Source organism: Urocampus carinirostris, chromosome 15 (assembly GCF_059441175.1).
Source record: "Urocampus carinirostris isolate Australia breed hairy pipefish chromosome 15, RoL_Ucar_1.0, whole genome shotgun sequence".
Taxonomy (NCBI): domain Eukaryota; kingdom Metazoa; phylum Chordata; class Actinopteri; order Syngnathiformes; family Syngnathidae; genus Urocampus; species Urocampus carinirostris.
The window spans coordinates 32,880,358-32,906,303 of NC_142363.1; the positions used below are offsets into that span (position 1 = coordinate 32,880,358).

Consider the following 25,946-nt stretch of genomic DNA (forward strand, 5'->3'; position numbering starts at 1 on the left):
TTTAAGACTCTATAGAACTTGATGTCATCCAGGGTTAGGGTTTCAGTAGTGGGTTAGGGTTTCAAATCGGGTGTCCTGTTTTTAAATTCGGGCTTCAAACAGTCAAGTCAAGTCATTTTTATTTGTATAGCTCTTAATCACAAAGAGTCTCAAAGGGCTTCACAGGCTATTACACAGACTATTTTTTTCAGACTATTATGACACCATCCCCTGATCTGGAACCAACATGAGGGCCAGGAAAAACTCAAAAACCTCAACATGAGGAAAATGAAGAAACCTTGAAGGATTACCAGACAGCAAAGGATGTTGCAATCACAAATAATACAGAGATATTGTCCACGAAAAGTATAGGTTATTCATATGCTATAGAGCAGAAGTGTGTTTTAAGCTTAGATTTAAACATTTCCACTGAGGTTTCAGATCGGATCTCAGGGGTAAGAGCATTCCACAGCACCGGTGCCCGGATGGAGAGGTTTCAAATTACTGTATTTTCTGCACTATAAGACGCACCAGATCATAAGGCGCAACCCCGAAAAATTGTCTTTTGTCATATATTTTCCATACATAAGGCGCACCAGACTATAAGGTGCTATAGTAGGAACGTCAACAAACATACCGTAGTTGCGAGACCTTGCGACTCAATATTGATCCATAGATAAGGCGCACCGTACTATAGGGCGCGTGGTCAGCTATTGAAAATTTTTTAAGGCTTTTAGGTGCGCCCTATAGTGCGGAAAATACATTAGTTTGATGCAAAGGTTAGCAGGGTTTTGATTTCTGCTTTTAAACAAAGAACATGTTTTTCTAAAATTGAGACCTCCCTCAAGGATTGGGGTTTAATTGCTGGTTAGAGTTTCAAAGAATGGTTTCAAGATTGGGTTCTTGGATGACAATTTACAGGTTTTCAAGATCAAAATTCACGTTTTAAGGCTTCAATAAGTGTTACTGGATTGGTTCAGGTCTCAAATCGAGATTAGTGCATCAATGTTTAAATTGTTTCCGTAGGGTCTTAAATTGTGATTTTAAGAAGAGCTAAAGGTGTCAGCAGTTGAGGGTTATAAATGAGGCTTTCATATTATTTTAGGCGTTGACAAGGATTACTACATTGGTTTGGGTTTCAAATCAAGTGCATCAAGGCAAAGATTCTATTTATGGTTTTAAAATGTGAATAGTCTTAAATTATGATTTCAGGAAGACCTAAAGGTGTCAGCACTTGAGGGTTATGAATCAGGCTTCCAAATTAGTTCAGGCTTTGCGGCAGTAGCTCAGGAGGTAGAGGGCTCGTGTTGAGATCAAGGGATCCAAGTTCGAATCCCGGCTCGTCTGTGTTACATGTCGAAGTGTCCTTGGGTAAGACACTGAACCCCTAATACCCCCAATAAGCAGGTTAGCGTCTTACATGGCTGCAATACAAGGCCGCTATTGGGAATGATCTGTTATCCCCAATCCTATATTGGTGCTAGTAGGGACCGGCAAAGTGCAATTTTGTTAGGCCTGGTGGCTCTTTTTTTAATGTTATTTCTACATGTCATGCTCTCATTTATCTGCAATTCATTATCCCTAAACCCTTATTGCAGTGAATGACAGAAAACAATTTTGTTGGGAGGTATGCCGTTCTGGCCCGCTTTACATTAAATTCACTTTTCGGGGCATGATCCATTATCCCCGGTCGACTATAACTGAGAGCAGAGGCAGAGTGAGCAAATTCGTGTTGTGCATTGCAGCTCTTTTTTCTATTCTTTCAGCCTAAAATGAACAGTATCTATACAGCAGCAATCCATTATCCTCAGTTGACTAATGCTGAGAGCAGGGGTCAAGAGTTTAAATTTTAGTCTTGCGTAGCAGCCATTTTTTTTTACAGTTTCTTCCATCTCAAATTAACATTGAATAGCACCTGTTTTGGCCACAATCCATTATCTCCATTTAACTGTTGTGAGAGTGGGCAGAGAGAGCAAACTTGGGTCAAACTTTTTTTGGGCCTCAAATAAAATGCACAGCTATGGGCGTAATCAGTTATCCCCAGTTGCTAAGATTGGGGGCCAAGAGAGCAAATGTTTCAGTCGTGGGTAGCGGCTTTTTTCTTTTCTGTCAGCCTAATATGAGATGCAGGTTTTTGGCTATGACCCATTATCCCCAGTTCACTAATGCTGAAAGATGAGTCTTGCAGAGCTTTTTTTAATTTTTATTTTAGTTCATGCTGCTGAAGCATTTCATTGTTGCCGGCTTAAAATGAACTGCAGCTGTTTTGGCCGTGACCCATTATCCCCATTCGACTATTTTTCAAAACGGGTCGAGAGAGCAAATTTGGGTCATGCGTGGCAGCCCTTTTTTTCCTGTTGTTTCAGCCTAAAATTAAATGCACTAATGTGGTCGTGATCTGTTATCCCCGGTTGACTATTGCTGCGAGCTGATACCATCAGAATGCATATAGTAGCTCAGGAGGTAGAGCGCTCGTCTTGGGATCAAGGGATCCCAGTTCGAATCCCGGCTCGTCTGTGTTACATGTCGAAGTGTCCTTGGGTAAGACACTGAACCCCTAACACCCCCAATAAGCAGGTTAGCGCCTTACATGGCTGCAAGGCCGCTATTGGGAAATGTGGAGCACACTGTAAAGCGCTTTGGGAAGTCATTGACTTGAAAAGCGCTATAGAAATGCAGATCATTTCATCATTTCATTTCATTTTGATAAGGATTACTGCATTGGTTTGGGTTTCAAATCAAGTGCATCAAGGCAAAGATTCAAATTATGGTTTTAAAATGTGTATAATTAAATTAAATTAAATTCACTAGAGGTGTCAACACTTGAGTATTTTTAAATTAGGTTTGCATATTACTTCGAAGCAGAATAAGGTTTCAAATTACGCTATTAAAATGTGATTTGTCACTTGTAAATTTCGGTTTCAAAAAAAGATTCGGGTTTCTGAATTTGGCTGTTTGGGTTAGGGCCCATCTCTTCAAGTTTGGAGCTAGGACAAGGACTTAATGGTCAAGTTAAGGTTCCAAACCACTATTAAGATATCAAAGTACGACGTCAAAACTGGGTTCAATCGAGTTTTAACCAGGATTAATGTTTAAAGCTCAATGCCATTTTCCCCTTTCCTCTCAATTTGACTCCTTACCTTAGCAAAGCCTATTCACAATGTGGGTAAGAATTTCTGAATCGTTCGCAAAGTTTATAGTAAATTCGAAGAGTGAGGAGTACAATCCTTGTTTCATGAAGTCCGGCGGGGAGCGCCTTACCTTCCTCGGTATTACTGACCACCTGGAACAATTTTGGGAGTAAGGGGGAGGAGAAAGATGCACAAGATGAAGTGGCTAGGTAAAGGGGAAGTACCGTAAATTCCGGGCTATAGAGCGCACCTGATTATAAGCCGCACCCACCACATTTTAAGAGAAAAAACGATTTTGTACATACACAAGCCGCACCTGTATATAAGCCGCGTGCGCCCACATTTAAACATGTAACACAAACACAAAATTAACCCAAACCCGACTTCAAGTCCCGCGATTGAAATTAATGTCCTTCATTAAAGTCCACAGTCCAAAAATCGCAGCCGGCAAAATGAACGGAAAATGATACCGGTACTTAAGGTTTGATGCAGACCTGCAGTCTAGGTCCCGTTGAAAGTAATCCAAGGAAAAAAGTGTATATTTCCAAAGGTAAGGGTGGGAAAAATATATCAGAAGAACACATTTACTCACGCAACTCCTTTTTCTTTAAACAACTTTTTACCCCCTCTTCTTTCCTTGTCTGTCCCTCACCTTTAGCGGTCCCCACTTAAACTCGGCACCCCACGTTTGTTCCGCCCCTCATTTTTTGCTCACTGGTGCAAAACATCAGAATAAGTGTCTAAAAAAATACAAATAAATACATTACAAAAATATACAGTTGCAAATACATATTATACATGGGTTACTCATATTTACAAAGAAAGACGGTACACCGAGAGAGTTTTCAAAGCTTTGATAATAATAATATAGCTTTGACAGGGCAGTTAATGGTAGCAACACTCGAGCGCCGTTAGAAAAATGACATAAATTGGCCGCATCACTGAATAAGCCGCAGGGTTGAAAGTTAGGGAAAAAAGTAGCGGCTTATAGTCCGGAATTTACGGTAATGGGATAGAGCTTAAACTAGTTCAAGTGTAGAGACTAGGATGTCGTAATTGAGCAGCCTTTTAAGACTTTATACATATGAATCTGACAATTTTGGGAGTTCAAATTAGGGTTTTGAACCTGTTAATTTGTTTAAAAAGTGTTCTTTTCAAGCCTTCACGGGCGCTGTCGTGCTTTTGTCGTAATTAGCAGTCAGGTGAAGTGTGAGCTTTTTGAATTTGCTCCCCCCCGCCGCGTTTATTGCTTCAAACTTTATCCTGCGGTGAGACCTGATGTTCCAGAAAATTCCCATTTCTTCTTCCCCTGAGAGTGAAACTTGTCGTGGCGCACTGCGGCTGCCGTTAAAAAAAAGGGGGAGAAAAAGGAGAGTGAGAAAGGAAAACGGGGGAGTAAGGTGCGCTTGGTTCGGGGAGACTCAGCGGGGGTATTTATAGCAAGACGCCGTTCCGGTGCGAAGCCGGTGCTGTTTTCTTTGTGACGCACACACAACTTGAACTCAAAGTTGAGTTTTGATTCACTTCGCAAAACGCCAGCAACAGCTCGCTTCATTTGGAACGATTTCCTGACTCTGCAGAACCAGAAGTTTAATAAACAAAGCCATGCTTTTATCCCAGAGCGTTTTGTTTTCCCCTTTGAAGCTTTTCTTTCCTCTTTTAAACGACATTTCAAACGCGAATGGAATTTGGCTAGCCCCTCCTAACCTGTCAGGTGTCACGCTGGCGCTAGGCTAATTAGCGGCACGAAAGGGCGTTTAGAGGAGAAGCTGTCCAAGGTAAATAGTAGCTCGAAGATGCGCCGTTTAAACACTTTGCGACAGGCAGGCGGGGTTTTCTTCGTGTCGGTTGCCCGATGTTGTTTACTTCTTAGCACCGCCGCGGTCGCATTGATTAAGTTTTATGGGACACAAAAGGGCTACTATGTCAAGAAATGCCATGTTCGAAGCCCCAAACATTGTACGTCATACCAGTGTCTGACAAAAAGTTACCGGACACCAGGCTGAAAAGTTGCCTGCCCAGCACAAAAAGACGACTAATTGCAAAAAACCCATAGTTGCAAAGTATTAAGGATTGATAATCAGATTATATGACAGAACAACACTTTAAAATTCAGTTTATTATAAGTCTACTTATAACATTCATTGCATGTACCGTATTTTCCGCACTATAAGGCGCACCTAAAAGTCTTAATTTTTTTCAAAAGCTGACCATGCGCCTTATAATAAAGTGCGCCTTATATATGGATCAATATTAAGTCGCAAAGTCTTGCAACTAACTTGCAGCCGCCGACTCGATTTTCCCCCGAACGCCAAGTAGTCCGCGGTGTATGCTGGGATTTATTTACCGGCGTTTCATTGGCTAACCAATGTGTCAATCATCATTTGAATCGATCACTATTGGCTAAAGTTATTCGGAGGTCAAGGGGGCGGATCCTTTTTATCATTTACAGGCTGGCATAGGCTAAAGCGGCAAAACAAAGCCTGCAATTGGCCGAAAAAGATGTGTCAATCATCAGTTGAATCGATTACTATTGGCTAGTTATTCGGAGGTAAAGGGGCGGATCCTTTATCATTTACAGGCTGGCATAGGCTAAAGCGGCAAAACAAAGCCTGCGATTGGCCAAAAAGGATGAATGTGAATCACACGTTGGGTTGACGGCATAGAGAAAGCATTTTTTACTATTCTGTATTTGTAAATATTTGATTCTCCTGGATTTTATGAGGACCATGATTGCACATTATTATTGAACACGACTTCGGTGAGCTGTGTTTAAAACGGCCCATCAAATCCACCCTCCATGAAAGGACCTCAGCATTTTCATTTGACACGCAGGCTGCTGTGTCGTTAAAACAGCTTCCAGTCGCTTCATATTTTCACAGCCTTCGTTTACAGTTCGCTTTTTGTAGTCTGCATGTTTCATCTGGCAGCTCCTCTCTATCTTATATTCTTTGAGAACAGCCGCAGTCATTAGGCAAATTAGGCAGTAATTTCAGATTTTGTTAAAAAAACGAAAGTTGACTCCAAGGGCTGTGTTATTTCATTTACAGTCCCCATGTCGGAAATAGAGCGGGGTGAAATTCTAACAGAAAACTAGCCAAAGGGCTACTGCCATCATTGTGTAAAATTATATTATTGGTTTTTGTTTTACGTACATTTTTTTTATACTGCCGTCAACTTTATTGGTGGGCCACGTTATTATTTTAGCGGGCCAGTAAAAATTGGACCATGAGCCTTACCTAGAGACTCGCTTCCTTTTTTTGACATACCCGGAAATTTATGGCGGGCTGGATTAAATCAGCCATGTTTGACATGCCCGGTTTAGCCAATCAGAATGCAGAACACGGAAAGTAGCGAAACCGGGATAAGGCAAAGGGATAACCGTACATCATGAAGCAAATATTGTATTTTATCACGTGTAAGTAGGTCAGTGTTTCTCTTGGATTGTACTGACCCTTCCCACCCTCCATTTGATCTCAGTCGGGCGTGATTTTTCGCTATTCCGCCTCGTTGCCGAATGCCCGGCGGCGGTTCTCCCGTTTTCTGATCGTCCCGACAGGCTTCTCTCTCTCTTTCGGTTTCACAGCCTGGCAAAATTCCATTCCACCTCCGAAGTAGAAATCTTGGAATCCTGCCCTCTGAAATGACATGTGTTTTTGAAAATCATCAAAGAGCATTTCAAGATTTGTTTTTATGAGTCAACATCAGACACATTTTTGTTTATTAGCATGAATATTTTGGACGTTTGATGGAGGAAAATAATTTCTCTTTAAGCTAAGGTGATATTTCGTAGAGCAGTGTTTTTCAAACCTTTAAGACAGATATATAGATAGATTTAGTAGATAGATAGATAGATAGATCCAGTAGATAGATATAGATATATAGATCCAGTAGATAGATATAGATAGATAGATCCAATAGATAGATAGATCCAGTAGATACATATAGATAGAACTATTAGATAGATAGATGGATAGATCCAGTAGATAGATAGATGGATAGATCCAGTAGATAGATAGATGGATAGATCCAGTAGATAGATATAGATGGATAGATCCAGTAGATAGATAGATAGATCCAGTACATATATAGATCCAGTAAATAGATAGGTAGATAGATAGATCCAGTAGATAGTTAGATAGATAGATCCAGTAGATAGATAGATAGATAAATAGATCCAGCATAGCACAGCATCCATGGAAAATGGATCAAAAATTATTTGCAGAACTACTTTTTATAAAATGTTTATTTTTGAGTACAAAACAATACAGGTTACTTATACAAGCCTTAAACCAGTGTCTGAAACTCCTGACAAAAAGTTAGCGCACACCAGGGCAGACAACTTTGAAAAGTTGCCTTCCCAGCCATAAAGTTGCCTGCCCCATTTTTCACAACTTGAAACACAATAAAACGACAAAAAACATTGTTGCAAAATATTAAGGATTGATAGTCACAATATACAACAGAACAAAACTTTAAAATTAAGTTTATTATATATCTACTTACAACATTCATCGCATGGATATGACATCGCTGTTTTCCATCTGCCATCAGTTGGTACCTGTATTTACTCTTATTTACTCATTTTTATCTTCATTCATGCAATGTTTGTGTTGAATTGTCTGCTTCAAGCCACGTGAACTCCTCTTTCCATGATGCTTTTAATGTACGTTTACGTTTTGTTGCGTCATCAATTTTGTTGGCTTCTTTTGAATATTCTGAGACTGAGGTTTTGGCACGATTGCTTTCCACTTATCCATTTTTCTTTTGTTCTCTGTGCATCTACTTTGGAAAATGATATGCAAATGCACCACTTTATAACTCTCGGGAAAGTCCGGGAGCACAAAGTTATTCGATGCAGGCTTCCGATTGGGTGCAGAGTATGCAAATTACCTAATGAACCGATATTTCCAGACCGAACAAAGATTTTGAAATCGTAATAAAGCAAACGTTTAAATAGAAAAAAAAAGTTATTATTTTTTTTTTTTTTTTTTTTTTGTGGCCACCCGGAGAGGTTTTGTAAGTTGTACGCCCGACGTAAAAGATGCACGTTCCAGGCGTCTGGGCAGACGCTATTTCAGACATTGCTTATACTTATATCCATCCATCCATCATCTGTACCGCTTATCCTCAGTAGGGTCACGGGGGTGCTGGAGCCCATCCCAGCCATCTTCGGGCAGTGGGCAGGGGACACCCTGAACTGGTTGCCAGCCAGTCGCACGGCACACAGGGACAGACAATCCGCTCGCTCATCCACACCTAGGGACAATCTGGACCGGCCAATTAACCTGACATGCATGTTTTTGGAATGTGGGAGGAAGCCGGAGTGCCCGGAGGAAACCCACGCAAGCACGGGGAGAACATGCAAACTCCGCCCACCGCGCCGCCGTGCTTATATACAAATAATAATCTGTTCCAATCACTATCAGAGAAAAATCTGAGTTCTAACTGGAAACTCAAGGGAGCCATCACATGATGTCCTTCACAAGCGTAGGTCAACGTTTGACCACAACTGTACGTCAGAGATCCATTTGAAATTGAAGGCTTTAAACGCCAATCCTCCTCTTCCTATTGAAAACCACTCCATTGAGTTAATAACTGCCGGAAAATCAGTTGACCTCGGTGATTTCCGCCTTTTGAATTCGGATGAAGACAATGGCACCGAATCGAAAAAGCTCTTTCCTTCCCCACCGATGGCGTCACTTATATACTTATATAAACCTTAAATATACAAAATAAGTACCGTATTTTCCGCACTATAGGGCGCACCGGGTTATAGGGCGCACCCCCAAAAAATAGTTTTTGGTCCTATATCTTCCATAGATAAGGCGCACCGGATGATAAGGGGCTACAATGGGAACGTGGACAAAACAGTCAGATGATTCAGTCAAACTGATTACTCCCTTAACATTCCCAAAGCTTGCAAAGAAGCAAATACGTGTCGTAGACACGTGCGGATGCGGTGTCCGTACGATGTCACTCAAATGCATCGTTTCAAATATCATTCGGAAGGTTAAAGTCTTGGGATTCAAGAAGTGCCAACCATTCCTTAGTTTCTATTTTCGCTCGCAACTTTACTGTGCATATGACAATAAACACTTGGAATTGAGTTGAATTCACTCAACTCATCACAGCAACATCAAGATCGTTCTAAAACAAGATACCGGGAAAATATAAAGCCGCATAGCTCACCTAAGTTCTACGCAATCATGGTCTTCTTACAACCGTGAGTGAAGTAAATCCAGGAGAGTAAAATATGTACAAATACAGACTAATGTAACATGTTTCTTTATGGCGTACTTTACGCCATTGCTAAACTCGGCCAATTGCAGGGTTTGTTTTGGCCATCTAGCCAATCCGAGGCTCCGAATAACTTCAGCCAATAGCGATCGATTTAACGGATGATTGACACATCTTTTTCGGCCAATTGCAGGGTTTGTTTCGGCCCTCTAGCCTATCCGAGGCTCCGAATAACTTTAGCCAATAGTGATCGATTCAAATGATGATTGACACATTGGTTAGCCAATGAAACGCCGGTAAATAAATCCCAGCATACACCGCGGACTGCTTGGCGTTCGGGGGAAAATCGAGTCGGCGGCTGCAAGTTAGTTGCAAGACTGCGAATTAATTTTGTTCCATAAATAAGGCGCACTGTATTATAAGGCGCATGGTCAGCTTTTGAAAAAAATAAAGGCTTTTAGGTGCGCCTTATAGTGCGGAAAATACGGTACTCACTGATCAGCAGCGCCGATAAAATGTGAATAAAAAAACGAAAACATATTTCGACGTTACGGCACCGAACGAGTTAACAGCAATCTCCTTCAATGGTAAGGAAGTTTGTTTTCTTGCCATTGCATCAAAACCCAACACAGAAAGGTCATTTTCTCTCCCCGCTCCTTGAAGTTCTATAAGGTGCGAGGCGGAACGGCGGAAGGGAAATCATCAAAACGGCGCCATGTTGGCGCAACGAGTTTTGGGATGGCGAGGCGATGCGTTTGAAGGCGAGAACACGTTGCTGACGTGCCGTAAAAGAAGGAATTTACTCCTACAATAAAGTTTAAAGGCGCTATCATCAAAATGGAAATGCGTCAAGGTCTTTTGGTTTGGGACACGGTGGCCTTATTTTTTGTGTGTGTTGCTGACACGGAAGGTGTCACAGCACGTCGTCATCACCTGTCAGACCTCCTCGGGGGGATTTTGTGTAAAAGTGCAGAACCGTGTTGGTTTTTTTTTTATAGTCTCGATGTTCGACACGTCGGACCGTGTCGGTCCGTTCGACAATAAGTGACGCCGTCGGTGGGGAAGGAAAGAGCTTTTTCGATTCGGTGCTATTGTCTTCATCCGAATTCAGAAGGTTGGAAATCACCGAGGTCAACTGATTCTCCGGCAGTTATTAACTCAATGGAGTGGTTTTCAATGGGAAGAGGAGGATTGGCGTTTAAAGCCTTCAATTTCAAATGGATCTCTGACGTAAAGTTGCGGTCAAACGTTGACCTACGCTGGTGAAGGACATCACGTGATGGCTCCCTTGAGTTTCCAGTTAGAACTCAGATTTTTCTCTGATAGTGATTGGAACAGATTATTAATTGTCACAATAAATATTTACGAGGTTTGTTTTTTTTTGACTTTATTAGGGGTTAACGGGAAAAGTGTTCAAATCTGCTGGGTCAAAAATATACATACAGCAGTAATGATATTTGGTAACATGTTCCTTGGTCATTTTTACTTCTATTAGGTGTTTTTGGTAGCCATCCACTCGCTTCTGTTTGAATATTTTGACCACTCCTCTTGACAGAATTGGTGCAGTTGAATAAAGTAACTCTCTGTCTCTCTTTCTTTACCTATCTCTCTGTCTCTCTCTCTCTTTCTCTTTCTCTCTCTCGACATCTCTCTTGACATCTCTCTCTCTCTCTTAACATCTCTCTCTCTTGAAATCTCTCTCTCTCTCTCGACATCTCTCTCTCGACATCTCTCTCTCGACATCTCTCTCTCGACATCTCTCGACACCTCTCTCTCTCACGACATCTCTCGACATCTCTCTCTCGACATCTCTTTCTCTCTCGACATCTCTCTCTCTCTCTCTCTCTCTCGACATCTCTCTCTCTCACGACATCTCTCGACATCTCTCTCTCTCGACATCTCTCTCTCTCTCTCGACATTTATCTCTCTCTCTCGACATCTCTCTCTCTCTCTCTCTCTCGACATCTCTCTCTCTCGACATCTCTCTCTCTCTCTCTCTCTCGACATCTCTCTCTCTCGACATCTATCTCTCTCTCTCGACATCTCTCTCTCGACATCTCTCTCCCTCTCGACATCTCTCTCTCTCTCCCTCTCGACATCTATCTCTCTCTCGACATCTCTCGACATCTTTCTCTCTCTCTCTCTCTCTTGACATCTATCTCTTTCTCTCAACATCTTTCTCTCTCGACATCTCTCTCTACATCTCTCTCTCTCTTGACATCTCTCTCTCGACATCTATCTCTCTCTCTCTCTCGACATCTATCTCTCTTTGTCTCTCTCAACAGCTCTCTTTGTCTCTCTCAACAGCTCTCTCTCTCCCTCTCGCGCGCTCTCTCGCACGCTCTCGCTCTCTCTCGACATCTAACTCTCTCTCTCTTTCGACATCTACCTCTCTCTGTCTCTCTCTCTCTCTCTCTCGACATCTATCTCTCTCTCTCTCTCTCGACATCTATCTCAGTTCAATTTGACGGCTTTCTGACATAAACTTGTTACTTCAGTTGTATCCACAAGTTCTCAATGGGTTTAAGTCTGACTATTCTAAAACCTTAATTCTCGCTTGATCTAGCCATTCGATTACCGTTTTTGATGATGTGTTTGGAGTCATTGTCCTGTTGGAACACCCAACTGCACCCAAGACCCAATCTTCGTGCTGATGACTTTAGGTCATCTTGAAGATTTTGAAGGAAATCCTCCTTCTTCATTATCCCATTTACTCTCTGTAACGCACCAGTTCAATTGGCATCAAAAAAGCATAATACTACCACCACCGTGCTTGACAGTAGGCATGGGGCACTTGGGTTATCAGTGCTGTTTTTGTGGAAAACCCCATTTGGCCCAACTTCACCCGGACCCTGGCTACAGCTGCCCCCAAACTCAATTGAGTTTAGGTCCCCTACTTTAAAATCAGTTAAATAAGAGCACATTAAGTATTATTTTTAATGAGAGGGAATATATTTTGCTGTCCATTAATTATTCAAATACTAATAACTCCAGATGATTTCTATGTTTTTATCCCCTAGTGATTCTGCATCTGCAAGTGGTTGATTTTGAGTGTTGATTTTTGTGTTTTTGTGTGTCCGCAGCTGCTTCTTGTCGCTGCTGCTGGTGGCCGCCGTGGTTTGGAAAATCAAGCAGAGCTGTTGGGCGTCGCGGAGACGAGAGGTTTGTCCCCATGATTGACAGCCGCCGTCATTTTTTACCGTCCAAGAAAAAACCCTGCCTTGCTTTCTGCCATTTTTACAGTCTGCTATATTTTCTGGCGACTGTCCCTGGTTTGGCTGGTATCAAACTGCTACATTTTTCCCAACATTGAGTGCAGAGTTCTCCTGCAAGAGCACATTTAATTTTAATATGGTTAACATTGGTTTGGTACAGGTGCTTGAAATCCTTAAAAATGCTTAATTTTTTTGTGTTTTCAAAGTTTGAAAAGGGGCTGTAAGTTCTTGATATTGTTGCCACAATTTTCAGCAGTCTGACTCGATCGACCTTCATTATCTGCACCGCTTATCCTCAGTAGGGTCACGGGGGTGCCGGAGCCCATCCCAGCTATCTTCGGGCAGTGGGCAGGGGACACCCTCAACTGGTTGCCAGCCAGTCGCAGGGCACACAGGGACGGACAACTCGCTCGCTCATCCTCACCTAGGGACAATTTGGACTGGCCAATTAACCTGACATGCATGTTTTTGGAATGTGGGAGGAAAACCGGAGGAAACCCACGCAAGCACGGGTAGAACATGCAAACTCCACACAGTAAGGTTTGATCTCATGACCTCAGAACTGGGCCCCATACGCGCTAACCACTGCGCTGCCGTGCTGCCCCGACCTTCATTAAACAAAGAAAACTCAAATGAAAGTATGCTTGAAAATGACGCCAACACGCCTGCTCCAGTGGCTTCACTTTGATATTGTATTTCTTCTTCCTCTGGACTCACAGCATCTGGTATTAGTTTGTACGGCGTCTTTTGTTTCCCCAGGTCTGTCAGGACAGGTGACCAAGATGCTATTCTTAGTGATCAGAAAGATGTGTTATATAGCTATTTAGGGTTCACTTGTATGCTTTTGGGAGGACAGGTAGTCAAGTCAAGTCATTTGTGACCCCCTTAATCACAAAGACTCTCAAAGGGTTCCACAGACCACAGATTATTGCAAACCACAGACTATTATGACACCATCCCCTGATCTAAAACCTACACGAGGGCAAATAATACACAGAGATTGTTAACATAAAATATAGGTTATTCATATGCTATAGAGTAGAAGTGTGTTTTAAGCCTAGATTTAAACAGTTCCACTGAGGTTGCAGATCGGATCTCAGGAGGCAAAGCATTACACAGATTTCTTCTTGGCTCTTGGGATCACTAGTGGACCAGTGTTTTCAGAGCGAAGGCTCCAGACCGGAACATAGGGGGAGATCAGATCTGAAAGATATGCGGGAGAAAGTCCATGCATGATTTTGTATACTACCAACAGAAGCTTAAAATTACATCATAAGTTAACAGGGAGCCAATGCAGGTTAGCTAAAATCTGGGTCATGTGGTCAAACTTTCTTGTCTTGGTTAAAAGCCTCGCTGCAGCATTTTGTACTAGCTGAAGGCTCTTGATTTTGGACTTTGAGAGACCGTAGAGTAGGGCATTACAGTCATCGAGATGGGAAGTAACAAATGTGTGAATTATAATCTCCGCATCCGACCGAGACAGCATAGGGCGAATTTTAGCAATGTTGCGAAGATGGAAAAAAGCTGTTTCAGCAATATTCTTCACGTGTGTTTGAAAGGACAGATCGGGGTCAAATATGACACCTAAATTTTTGACTGAGTCACTCCGGGTGATATTACATTTGTCAATGTTCAGAGCTGTTTTTGAGAGTCACAGCATTTTAATAAACCAATAATTAACATTTTGGTCTTTTCAGAGTTGAGATGCTAGAAGCTGAGTGACATCCATTCTTTTATCTGAAAGAGGCAGGCCTATTAAATTTCCACATTTTAGTGTGGCAGATTCCTCCATCGGAATATATAGTTGAGTGTCATCTGCGTGGAAACGGATATTATACTTGCGAATAATATCACCTAATGGAAGCATGTAAATGCTGAAAAGAAGGGGGCCAAGTACCGAACCCTGCGGAACACCACAGGTAACACTAAAGGGCTCAGATGTCATTTCACCGTATTTAACACAGTGCGTTCTATCTGAGAGGTAGGATTTGAACCACGAGAGGACAGCTCCTGAGAGACCAATCCATTTTTCCAACCGTCCTGGTAAGATATTATGGTCCACAGTGTCAAAGGCAGACCTGTTAGTTTATAGTTATTATATATCAGGGAAAATTCAAGTTAGGAGCCAGATTCTTGAACGAATTAAGCTTGTAAGAAGAGGTACCGTTATGTTTTCTCGACTATCAAGCCGCAACCTCCAAACAGAGTACAGAATTTTCCTGCCAAGGTAAACGTGATTACAATACGGGTAAAAGAATAAACCAAAGTTAAACATAAACATCTATCACCCAATTGTCTCACGCTAGCGCCGCCGGTGTTAACAACCGTGCCTGTTTTTCTTCCGGAGTGCGGCATTTTTATTTTTAGAGGCTGAGGAAAGCAGCCACATAATGACGCGGTGTCGCGAACTCAATTTGTTTGCGCGCCGGCGTTGTTGAGAGCCTCTCTAAGGTCACCTTTCTCAACACATTTCACCTCTCACCGGCGCCCCCTCACCCTTCCGGGCCACATTCGGGAGAACCTTTGCAAAAATAAAAGTGGCCCTCCAGCTGCGTCGTGTTAGAACCCAGCCGATAAATAACAATTGTCATGATAAAAATGGGAATATGTCCACAAGTGGGCAGACTAACACTTATTGTAAAACAATCAATGTTCCCTGTAATTTTCCAGGGGTCTGAGCGTACACACAAAGTCGGTAAGCAACGCTTGAAACAACAGTGAGCAACGGTAATCCCAAGTGTGGCAACTAAGTCATTCTCAAACATGTCCAAAACTTGACATTTTGCTGCGTTTCCGGCAATGCAAAATTATTTTTCACTTTTGAATGAATTGACTCATGTACTATTTCTAAGGTTGTACGGCCTAAAAACGTCATTTGTTTTTACAATTCTTTCACAAGATATCCATTTATTTTTATTTCCTGATATATTTTGTCGCATAATATTAACATTTTTGGGGGCTTATTGAGACACAGAACTGTATTGAATCACATTTTAGAGTGGAAGTACAATGTTGGCAACAAGATTCACTTGATATCATTGGAAATTTTTTGAATGCAACACAAACTTTTTCTTCTTTTACCCTGTTTTTTTTCTATTTTTTTTTTTTATTCCTTTAAAAAAAATCTCATTGTTTATTTTTTCCTAGCTGTTACCTTTTTCTTTTTGTTCTCTATTTCCTTTGTTTCTTTCTTTTCTTTTTTTCTGGCTTTTTTCTGAATTTTTCCTTCTTTTTTCTATTCCTTTTGTTTCTTTTTTCTCAGCTTTTCACTACTTTTTCATTTTGGTGTTTTTTTTCCTTTTTGCTCTATTTCCCCCCCTTCCTGCATAATTTTACATAATATTTGGCCATGTAGGGATTAAAGAAGCAAAAACAATCTGAAGAGCCGTTTGGGACCCGAAAGAGCCGGTTCTTTTTAGTGAGCCGAGCCGAAGAAGCTGTTTTTCGAAAAACTACTGACTTTGAGTTTTTCCTTGCCCTCATGTGGGTCTTAGATCAGGGGATGGTGTCATAATAGTCTGTAGGTTACAATAATCTGTGGTCTTTGCAGCCCTTTGAGACTCCTTGTGATTAAGGGCGTCCCAAATGAACATGACTTGAGGTTTTTGAGTTTTCCCTTGCTGTCATGTAGGTTTTAGATCAGGGGATGGTGTAATAATCGTTTGTAGTTTGCAGTAGTCTGTAGTCTTTGCAGCCCTTTGAGACTCCTTGTAATTAAGGGTGTCCCAAATAAACATGACTTGACTTGACTTGAGGTTTTTGAGTTTTTCCTTGCCCTCATGTGGGTCTTAGATCAGGGGATGGTGTCATAATACTCTGTAGGTTACAATAATCTGTGGTCTTTGCAGCCCTTTGAGACTCCTTGTGATTAAGGGCGTCCCAAATGAACATGACTTGAGGTTTTTGAGTTTTCCCTTGCTGTCATGTAGGTTTTAGATCAGGGGATGGTGCCATAATCGTTTGTAGTTTGCAGTAGTCTGTAGTCTTTGCAGCCCTTTGAGACTCCTTGTAATTAAGGGTGTCCCAAATAAACATGACTTGACTTGACTTGAGGTTTTTGAGTTTTTCCTTGCCCTCATGTGGGTCTTAGATCAGGGGATGGTGTCATAATAGTCTGTAGGTTACAATAATCTGTGGTCTTTGCAGCCCTTTGAGACTCCTTGTGATTAAGGGCGTCCCAAATGAACATGACTTGAGGTTTTTGAGTTTTCCCTTGCTGTCATGTAGGTTTTAGATCAGGGGATGGTGTCATAATAGTCTGGTTTGTTATACATAATCTGTGGTCTGTGCAGCCCTTTGAGACTCCTTGTGATAAAGAGCTTCACAAATAAAAATAACATGACTTGAGGTTTTTAGGTTTTCCCTTGTAGTTGTTAGATCAGGGGATGGTGTCATTATAAACTGTGGTCTGTGCAGCCCTTTGAGAGTCCTTGTGATTAAGGGGCAAACAAATAAACACGGCTTGACTTGGAAGTAGGGTTAAATACATTCAATCAACCATGAAAGAAAATCGTTTTACCTGAAAATCACAATGACATAGCACAGGTGAGCTATTTTCAGAACCAGTTCGCGGGCTGCGTGGCTACCGGGTGCCTGCGGGTCCCACGTTGGAGACCCTTGATTTATTCAAGGAATAACCTAAAAACTAATTTCGGAGACACCGTTCCAAGTTGCCGAGCATTTTCAGAGCATTTTGCAGCTTCGACGTGTCAGTTAGCGCGCCACCGGTTAGCTTGACGGGCGTGCGAACGTCAGTGTTTTTTGTCTCCCACTGCTCCCGAGAAGAATGCTAATCCCGTTAATCTCGCTCCCTTATTTTATGTAGCATATCATTAGCATTTGGACGCGTTTGTGTATTTTCGAATCTGCTGTTCAGTCACCCTCGGGTGAACCCCCCTATCATGCTACCAACCATCAGTGCGTCATCTTAGCTAGGTCACTGACAGCAAGGGCTTTGCCTCTTTTTTGACTTTTGTTAAATTAGGAGGTAGATTTAGTCTGAATGAAATTTTGTTTTGCTCGTCTTGACCATCCTTTATTGAGGACTTTGTCCTAATTAGGATCGGCAACCAAAATTTTGCAAAGAGCCATACCAGACCAAAAAAACAATACATGTCCCGGGCAAAAACTGATTAGCCTTCTAAAAACCCATTTTGAAATTTAGATAAAATCTGATCTGTGCATTTAGTTATTCAAAACTTATTCTAAAGTAAATAATCACAAAGAATACATAGCGTTAACTTTAGACCAGGGGTGTCAAACAGGCGGTCCACAAGCCAGGTCAGGCCCGCTAAGGGATTAAATCCGGCCCGCGAGACGACGCTGAGGGAAGCACAAGAGAAAAACGAGCTGCAGGTTGAAATATGTCGGCTTGATGTTGCCAAAGCCAGGTGCTTCTCACAAAGACACTGTACTTGTATTTCTTTTTATCGCTCTCTCACTGCCTCTGTTTTTCTCTCTATCTCTCTTTCACTCTCTCTTTTGTTCCTCTTTGTCTCTTTCTGTTTCTTTTGCTCTCCCTTTTTTTTATCTCTTTACTCTTTCTCTTTCACTCTTTCTCTCTTTTTCTATTTTGTTCCTCTTTCTCTTTTGTTTCTCTTTCTGTTTCTTTTGACTTTCTTTTGCTCTCCCTTTTTTTCTCTTTTCTCTCCCTCTTTCTCTCTCTCTCGTTTTCTCTTTTGTTCCTCTTTGTCTCTGTTTCTTTTGACCTTCTTTTGCTCTCCCTTTTTAATTTTTATCTCTTTTCTCTCTTTCTCTCTTTCACTCTCCCTTTTTCTCTTTTGTTTCTCTTTGTCTTTGTTTCTTTTGACCTTCTTTTCTCTCCTTGTTTTATCTCTTTTCTCTCTCTTTCACTCTCCCCTTTTATCTCGTGTTTCTCTTTGTCTCTTTGTTTCTTTTGACTTTCTTTTTCTCCTTTTTTTTCTTTTTATCTTTTTTCTCTTTCTTTCACTCTCTCTTTTTCTCTTTTGTTCCTCATTGTCCCTTTCTGTTTTGACTTTCTTTTGCTCTCCCTTTTTCTTTTTACCCCTTTCTCTCTTTCTTTCACTCTCTCTGTCTCTCTTTTTCTCTCTTGTTCTGCTTTGTCTCTGTTTCTTTTGATCTTTTGCTCTCCCTTTTTACTTTTTCTGTTTTTTCTCTCTTTCTCTCTCTCTCTTGCTTTTCCCTCCTATCTTTCTCCCATTCTTTCTTTCTCTCCTTCTCTTTTTCTCTCTTATTCTCAGGATTCAACCCGGGTCAGTGAGAGAGCGGGGCTCTTACCACTGGTATACCAGTGACATATATAACATATGAGAAGCAGGTTTTATCTCAGTACCCGAGACGGTTAATGATTTTGTACACATTAAATGTTCCCATGACAAAACATTTGTCATTGTGAATAAATAGTATTGTGAAATATGATATGCGCGACGAAATTAACGTTAGTCTCTGTTACCATGACTAAGAACTGTGCGATACTGCCTTTTCTCAAGTCATCTATACCACAGGTTGGTCTGGTGCTCTGACAACTAGGCTAAACTTGGAACTGTTGAGAAAAAAACAGAAAGTTAAGTTCAATGGACTTTTTTGGAGAATAACTCGCAGTGTTACCTGGTTAATATTTAGTTTATCAGTAGTATTATTTTTCTTTTTAAGATTTTCTGTTCAAATTTCGGATGTTTTTTTTAATTGTGGCTTTCTGGAAAACATTCCATGTTTACATTTAGGCACTTCTGCAATCGTCACTCTTTTTTTTCTGTTACAAACTGACCCCGGCCCCTCATTAGAGAATTGTAATGTTATGTGGCCCTCGCAGGGAAAAGTTTGGGGACTCTTGGTTTATACAGTTAGACTTTGATTTCAATACAAAAGACGGGCTTTAATTTCTCATAAATCACCTCTCCTCCCAAGTCCCGCGAATTAAAATATGATTTTTTTTTTTCCGGTTCGGGCTTTAATACCTGCGGGCTTTGGTCAGGTCGGGCTAGATGTTTTTTTTTTTTGTTTGTTTGTTTTTTTTTAGCCACAATCTTGCCTCTGAAAACCATCGTATGTCGAATTATCACATTCCGGTATCTGAAAGTCTTTTAAGTCTTTCATAATCGCCCGGCAGCATAGCGATTCGAAGACACGAGGATGACACTAGCACGTGTTTTCTCGATAACCGCTGGCCGGCCTGCCGCTTCATTAAACTTATCAGCGGCCATCGTTCACTCAAACTCGGGCTCTTCCTAAAGTCTCTGGTACTCCAGGCGGAAAGCGGCCCCCCACGTCGACCCCCCGAGCTCCGCGACGCTAACAGATAAGCTAAACGTTAGCGTCGACAGGCGGGGAAATTTTATCAGTTTTGACTGCCCGGATTCAATTAAAGACCGCGTAAAAGTCGAACAGGAGAAAAGAGGAAGTACTTTTCATCCTGAATTTGATAACAAAAATAGATTGGTTATACTTTAGAGCAGGGGTGTCATTTGAGCTGGAGGGGACACACGGTAGGAAAACTTTCAGAGGGGCCGAGGAGTTTAAAGAGAGGGGGGAGAGAGAAGTGAAAGAGAAAGATAAAGATAGATTGAAAAAAGAAAAACAGAGAGGGTGATAGAGAAAATAAGAGAGGGAGAAAGAATAAAAAGTGGGAGAAGGGGACAACGGGAGAGAAAAGGAGAAGAAAAAAAGAGAAATAGACAAAGAGAGACAAAGAAATTTGATTTGAAGTAAACTGAGCTGAGTTTATTCTGTTATTACTATTGGACGGGGGCAGCACAGCGGCGCAGTGGTTAGCACGTGTGCGGCACAGTTCTGAGGTCATGAGATCGAACCCCCTGTGTGGAGCTTGCATGTTCTCCCCTTGGGTTTCCTCCGGGCGCTCCGGTTTCCTCCCACAACCAAAAATATGCATGTTAGGTTATTTGGCCGGTCCAAATTGTCCCTAGGTGTGAATGAGCGAGCGAAATGTCTGTCTCTGTGTGCCTTGCCACTGGCTGGCAACCAGTTCATTGTGTCCACTGCCCGAAGATAGCTGGGATGGGCTCCAGCACCCCCGCGACCCTACTGAGGATAAGCGGTGCAGATAATGGATGGATATTGGACAGATGCAAAGGAGATGTCATAGCATGCCAGTTCCTTATTTCGATTCTTATTGCACTCTGTTGTTTGCCATTTTGACGCTATTGGCCAATAATGTTGCCATTCTTTGATATCCACACCCCTTAGGGCTAATCTGTTTTTTTGGTAACCATGAACATTTAATAAGAGGAGGCACTATGAAGGACCACAGGAACGGAGATAGAAATTCCTTATATTGAAGGCTTATTACTCCTGTCCTGGCAGGTTCAAAGTCCATTGACGTCTTCTCTCCCTATTCTGAGTGTCTACTAAAGTTAACAGTTGTGTTACGACTGAATCTATCCCAATCTGGTTCGAATGAAAAGTCGAGCTGGGTAATTTGTATCGCCACCCAGCCCGGTGATGACTTTTCCATCGACGACATCGGCTAGAAGTTAGCGATTAGCGGCTAACCGCAGACCTGTGTCCTCCTGTCGCCGTAGCAACTGCTGCGGGAGATGCAGCAGATGGCCAGCCGGCCTTTCGCCACCATCAACGTTGCCTTGGAGACGGACGAGGAGCCGCCGGACCTGATTGGCGGGAACGTCAAGGTGAGCTCTTTTCATTGGCCCGTTTTCAACTGTTTGCTCTTTATGATCGCGGAGGATTGTTATTTTCCCGGCGTTTGTCCGGATGACTCTTTAACGAGATTCATCCAGAGGAGGCGCTGTGGCGCCAAAACAAACAAGATAAAGCAGCGGTGCCGTATTCGATTTTTGTGCCGCGCTCGGTTTCGCTCTCGTACTACAAAGGGAAAAATGATGCGCGGCAGATGGTGTTTGTTGAAGGAGAAGCTGAGGAAGTGGAATCGTCCGGGGAATTTCCCTGATCTGAGACGGCAACGCAAGTTTGCCGCAGAGGAAACGATGGAATGGAGTAGCAAATAAAAGTCCATCCAAGGCAAATGGAACTCACAATTCTAGAAGAATTCATACTGTCTGGAAATGACCCCCAAAATTCCTTTGTCAAGATTGCTTCAGGGTTCGTTCGGGTGCTTGAAATCCTTAAAAAGGCTTGGATTCAAATGTATTTTCCTGGTTTTGAATAGTACTTGGATTTTGAAAATTGCCCTTTTTGCACCCATGCACAGAACAGCTGAGCATGTTCTTTCATGTTACTCTAAAAACGCAACTCACCATAAACATCTTTCCTGGCTCTATTCAACCTCGTACTGCTACTCCCACTGTTTTGGATCAACAATGCATCCCCTGATGATGTAGACAGGAAAGGGTGTATACATAGGGAGAGGCTTGTCTCAAAAATATTTACACATATATTGTTCAGATCCATGTGCGATTCACACAAAATCTTAAAAATCATGTATTGATTAAGCATTGACCAATATGGTTTTTCAGGACCAATACCGAATATTAGTATTAAGAGGAGGCCAGTCACCAATATGTGAAGCAGATATTTGTACACTGTAAAAGCTTAAAAATTATCCTAATAAAATCTTAATTTTGCAAAAGAAACATTAAATATTTCTTATAAATTCTAATCCAACTTTAATAGCTCTCTAAAACCTTTACAGTAAAAAAGTTGAATTACAACATAACTAACATGACATGTTCGATTCCCGACTCATTTGAGTTAAATGTCGAAGTGTCCTTGGGCAAGACACTGAACCCCTAATGCCCCTGATAATCAGGTAGGCGCCTTGCATAGCTGACGCCGTTATCGGTGTGTGAGTGTTTGTGTGAATGGGTAAGTGTGAAGCGCTTTGGGGGGGTCTTCAGTGACTTGAAAAGCTTTATATAAATGGAGACTATTTACTATAAAGCAAAAACTAATTGCATGGAATAGAATTAGGCTTCCCTGCAACTCCTAAAACTGTACATGGAAACTCAATTATCTCCCTGATTTTGTTATAAATTATCAGTGCCTCTAGTCATGAGAAATGCACATTTTTAAATCAGAGATATATTTGTGAACGTGAAAATCACATGTGAAGACATATTTGATGATCAGTCAATGACATCAAACAACCAGATTTCTTCTTTAAATGGTAGTGGAGCAATTGGAAAATTGGATTTAAAAGGCCTTTAAAAAGTTCTTGAATTTGGCCACGAAAAGGGTTTATGAACCCTGTGTGTTGTTGATCAAGAATAGACCCGCAAAAAAGAACCATTTCTAGAAAAAGCCCCACGAAAATGGTTTAAAAACCGTTGCTCGAAAGTAACAAGTAATCCGCCATTTTTGTCGGAAACCCCTTCTCGAGATTAACCCAAAAGTTCACCTCCCATAGCTTTATCAGCTAATCCGCACTTTGTCACGTCTGTCGTGAGTAGACCCACCCCAAAAAAAAAACGACCCGAAAAGCCCCAGGTTTCCCGTTCTTCTATTCTGAAGCCGACGTTTTCATCACGCCATTTTGTTTGTATTGTCGCTAAGCCCGCTGTCAGACATGTTTACCTCACGTGTTGTTTTTCCTCAAATTTACCGACTCTTTGCCGATGCTATCGCGTCCCGTCCGCTGCTGTGTGCGGGCCTTATCGGCGCTCTCGCATGCGTTCTCTCTCGTAGGCGCTCGCTCTCTCGTGTGTATTTTACAAGCGCGCAGTCAAAACAGCAGCTCGCCGCCACTATCAGCTCGGTCCTTCCTTCGGCCTTTTTCCTCTCTCCTTTCCCTTTCTGGCGCTCCTCCCGCCAGCCGAGATCCAATTTAGATCCCCCCTTCCCGAGCGCCCTTCTTTCCCGGCCCTCGCACCATCCGTGCCGTCCTATCTTCGGCTCAGATGGAGCTTTTCAGAAGATCGGCCGGAGTTGTTTTGCCTTTATCGGGTGGCCGTTTGAGAAGTCGTGCAAAAGAACGCTCACTCGCATTCATTCAAAGTTGTCGGTGGCGTTAAATCGCTGTCCAAAGTGCTGAAACCTGTGGTGCTCACACAGTGCCTAATGGAATTATTCCCCCTTCCTACAAAGAACTTTTGCCACATTTCTGGCTTCAAACATCAACTTAAATAACTAAAAATGTTTTGAACAACATGAAAGACACTATCGTGAAGTGGAAGCAAATACTTTTCAGCATTCTATATTCCCATAAACCATGAAAAATATTCTCAAATTGTACTCTCAGCTCAGCCAACTGACTCCAGAAGTTCCATGCCGACTTCTGAAAGATCCAAAGTCGACCTAAATGACTAACAATGACAGAGTGTTTGTTGATAAGTCGCAGTTTGAATGCACCTCCTCTGTGATGGGCTAGCTAGATAGCTTGCTTAATCGCTTAAAATGTAGGAAAATACCTAGCTACAAAGCTAAAAAGGTAGCCAGATAGCTAGCCAATAAAAAAACTGCAATTTCTTTGCTCATTTGCTTTGTGAAACCCATGAAGTGGAATTTAGTAAGTAGCATTTCCTGTAAAATTAATCAATAAAATCACGAATAAATAAGTGTTTGATGCATGAATAGATTAGCATTTTATGCTCTCATTTGCTTAAAAATAATGATCAATTCTTAAATACTTTTTGTTCGTGAACCTCATGCACCGGATTTGATTCATTTGAATTTTTAAAATAGCAACTTAGCATATTATAACCATTTCACTACCAGGTAATCATTAAAAAAGGGGTTACATTGATTTAGTCAACCCATAAAAAATGATTTGACTAGAAAATCACAATGACCCAGAACTGGTGAGCTTCTAAACAGGTCCGTGGGCACCTCAACTGTCCTTAGGTGGCTCCCTGATGCCCACAGCCAACACATTGGAGACCCCTGTTCTACACTTTCAGCTCAAACAAAGAGAAAACTAATCAGAGAATCAACCAAGAGCCCCATGATCATATAGGATCACCTGCCGGCATACAAAGCTGTGGTGGGACAAGCTGTGCATAAAACAACTCTTAGTCATACTAAGCGTAAATCTGCCTTTTATAGTAGAGTGGCTGGAAGAAAGCCCTTCCTGAAAGAAAACCATAAAAAGTTTGATTTTGTGCAAGAAACCACCTGGGAGACATAAAAACATATGGAACGAGGCGCCTTGGTCAGATAAGACCAAAATAAAATTTTAGGGCTGAATGCAAAGCATTATATTTGGCGTTAGAGTAACACAGCACTTCACCCTAAAAACACCATCCCCACTGTCAAACATGGTGATAGCAGCATCATGTTCTGGGGTTGCTATTCTTTAGCAGGGACTGGGAAGATTGTTAGACTTGATGGGAAGATGGATGGAACCAAATTCAGGGCAATTCTGGCAGAAAATCTGTTGGAATCTGCCAGAGACCTGAGAATGGGCCGCACGTCCACCTTCCAACAGAACAACGACCCTAAATTCAAAACAAATATTTCTGTTTCAAGATGTGCAAAACTTACCCCATACCCCAAAAGACTTGTGGCTGTGATCGCACAGAAAGTAGATCGTAAAAAGTATTAAATCAAGTTTTTGCAGCGCCTACTTTTATTTTTTTTGTTGTTGATGTTTTAGCACAATGTAAATTGTGGAATACATGTTTATAGGTATCGGGGGCCAATACTTTAGCAAGCCACTGTAAACGACCTGATTTGACTCCAAAGTTTTGGTTATTTATTAAAAAGGAGCTTTAATAATATCCTAGTACAAGTAGCTGTAGTAAAACGTCCTGTGAATCCAATTCAAGTGAGACAAATTAGCTTTAGCAATATGCATTATTTCTCCGTGAAAGCATTTGTATTCATACGCCACGCAGTTGTTTTTCTGCCTTAACGTCAGCAGGAATTTATCCCGGCGACGGACCAAAACGAGAATTGAATCAAGCTTTTTATACAGACATTAACTGAATTAAAACCCACTTAACTCCCCAATTTAACAATAAATGAATAATTGATGAAATATGTCCTCCCGGCCCTATCTTTGATCTCCCGTTCGGGTTAGCCGACGCCGCTAACAGATTCCAATTACGGACGGTAATTGCTTCCGGCTTTACCGCCCGACCGTTTTTTTTTCCTCTTTAATATTTATTTGCGCGTGTTGACAAACGCAAGCGACCGGAATTCATCACGACGTCGAGAGGCCCGGTGGCTTTTTCCGATGGTGGGATTCAGACCGGCGATGGGGGGGCTGGCGAGGCGTCTAATAACCGGAGCTTAATTGAAGTAGGACGCGTGGTTCCGCCTGCGCCGAATAGATAATAAGTCGGTCGGCTGGCGAGGCGACGGAGCCACTTTTGTGCTGGAGAAGAGACAAATTTGTTGTGAGGGAAAACATCGCTGAGTGAAAGCAATTTCAAACTACAAATGAACCGGCGTGTCTGCCGGAGAATGACTCGAGAGTGACCGAGGAGATTGAGGGACTGGATAAGATGTGAACGAGTGAGTCGGCGAA

The 25,946-nt window shown here is 41.9% G+C and overlaps 1 protein-coding gene across 1 annotated transcript in view; it reads left to right on the forward strand.

The window, feature by feature from the left end:
• Positions 1-25,946, forward strand: part of atrn (attractin) — a 110,090-nt gene that overhangs the window by 73,603 nt on the left and 10,541 nt on the right. Inside the window, exons 26-27 of the mRNA XM_088355105.1 lie at positions 12,434-12,512; positions 21,085-21,192. Coding sequence (XP_088211231.1) covers positions 12,434-12,512; positions 21,085-21,192 — 187 coding nt within the window. The remainder of the gene's footprint in view (positions 1-12,433; positions 12,513-21,084; positions 21,193-25,946) is intronic.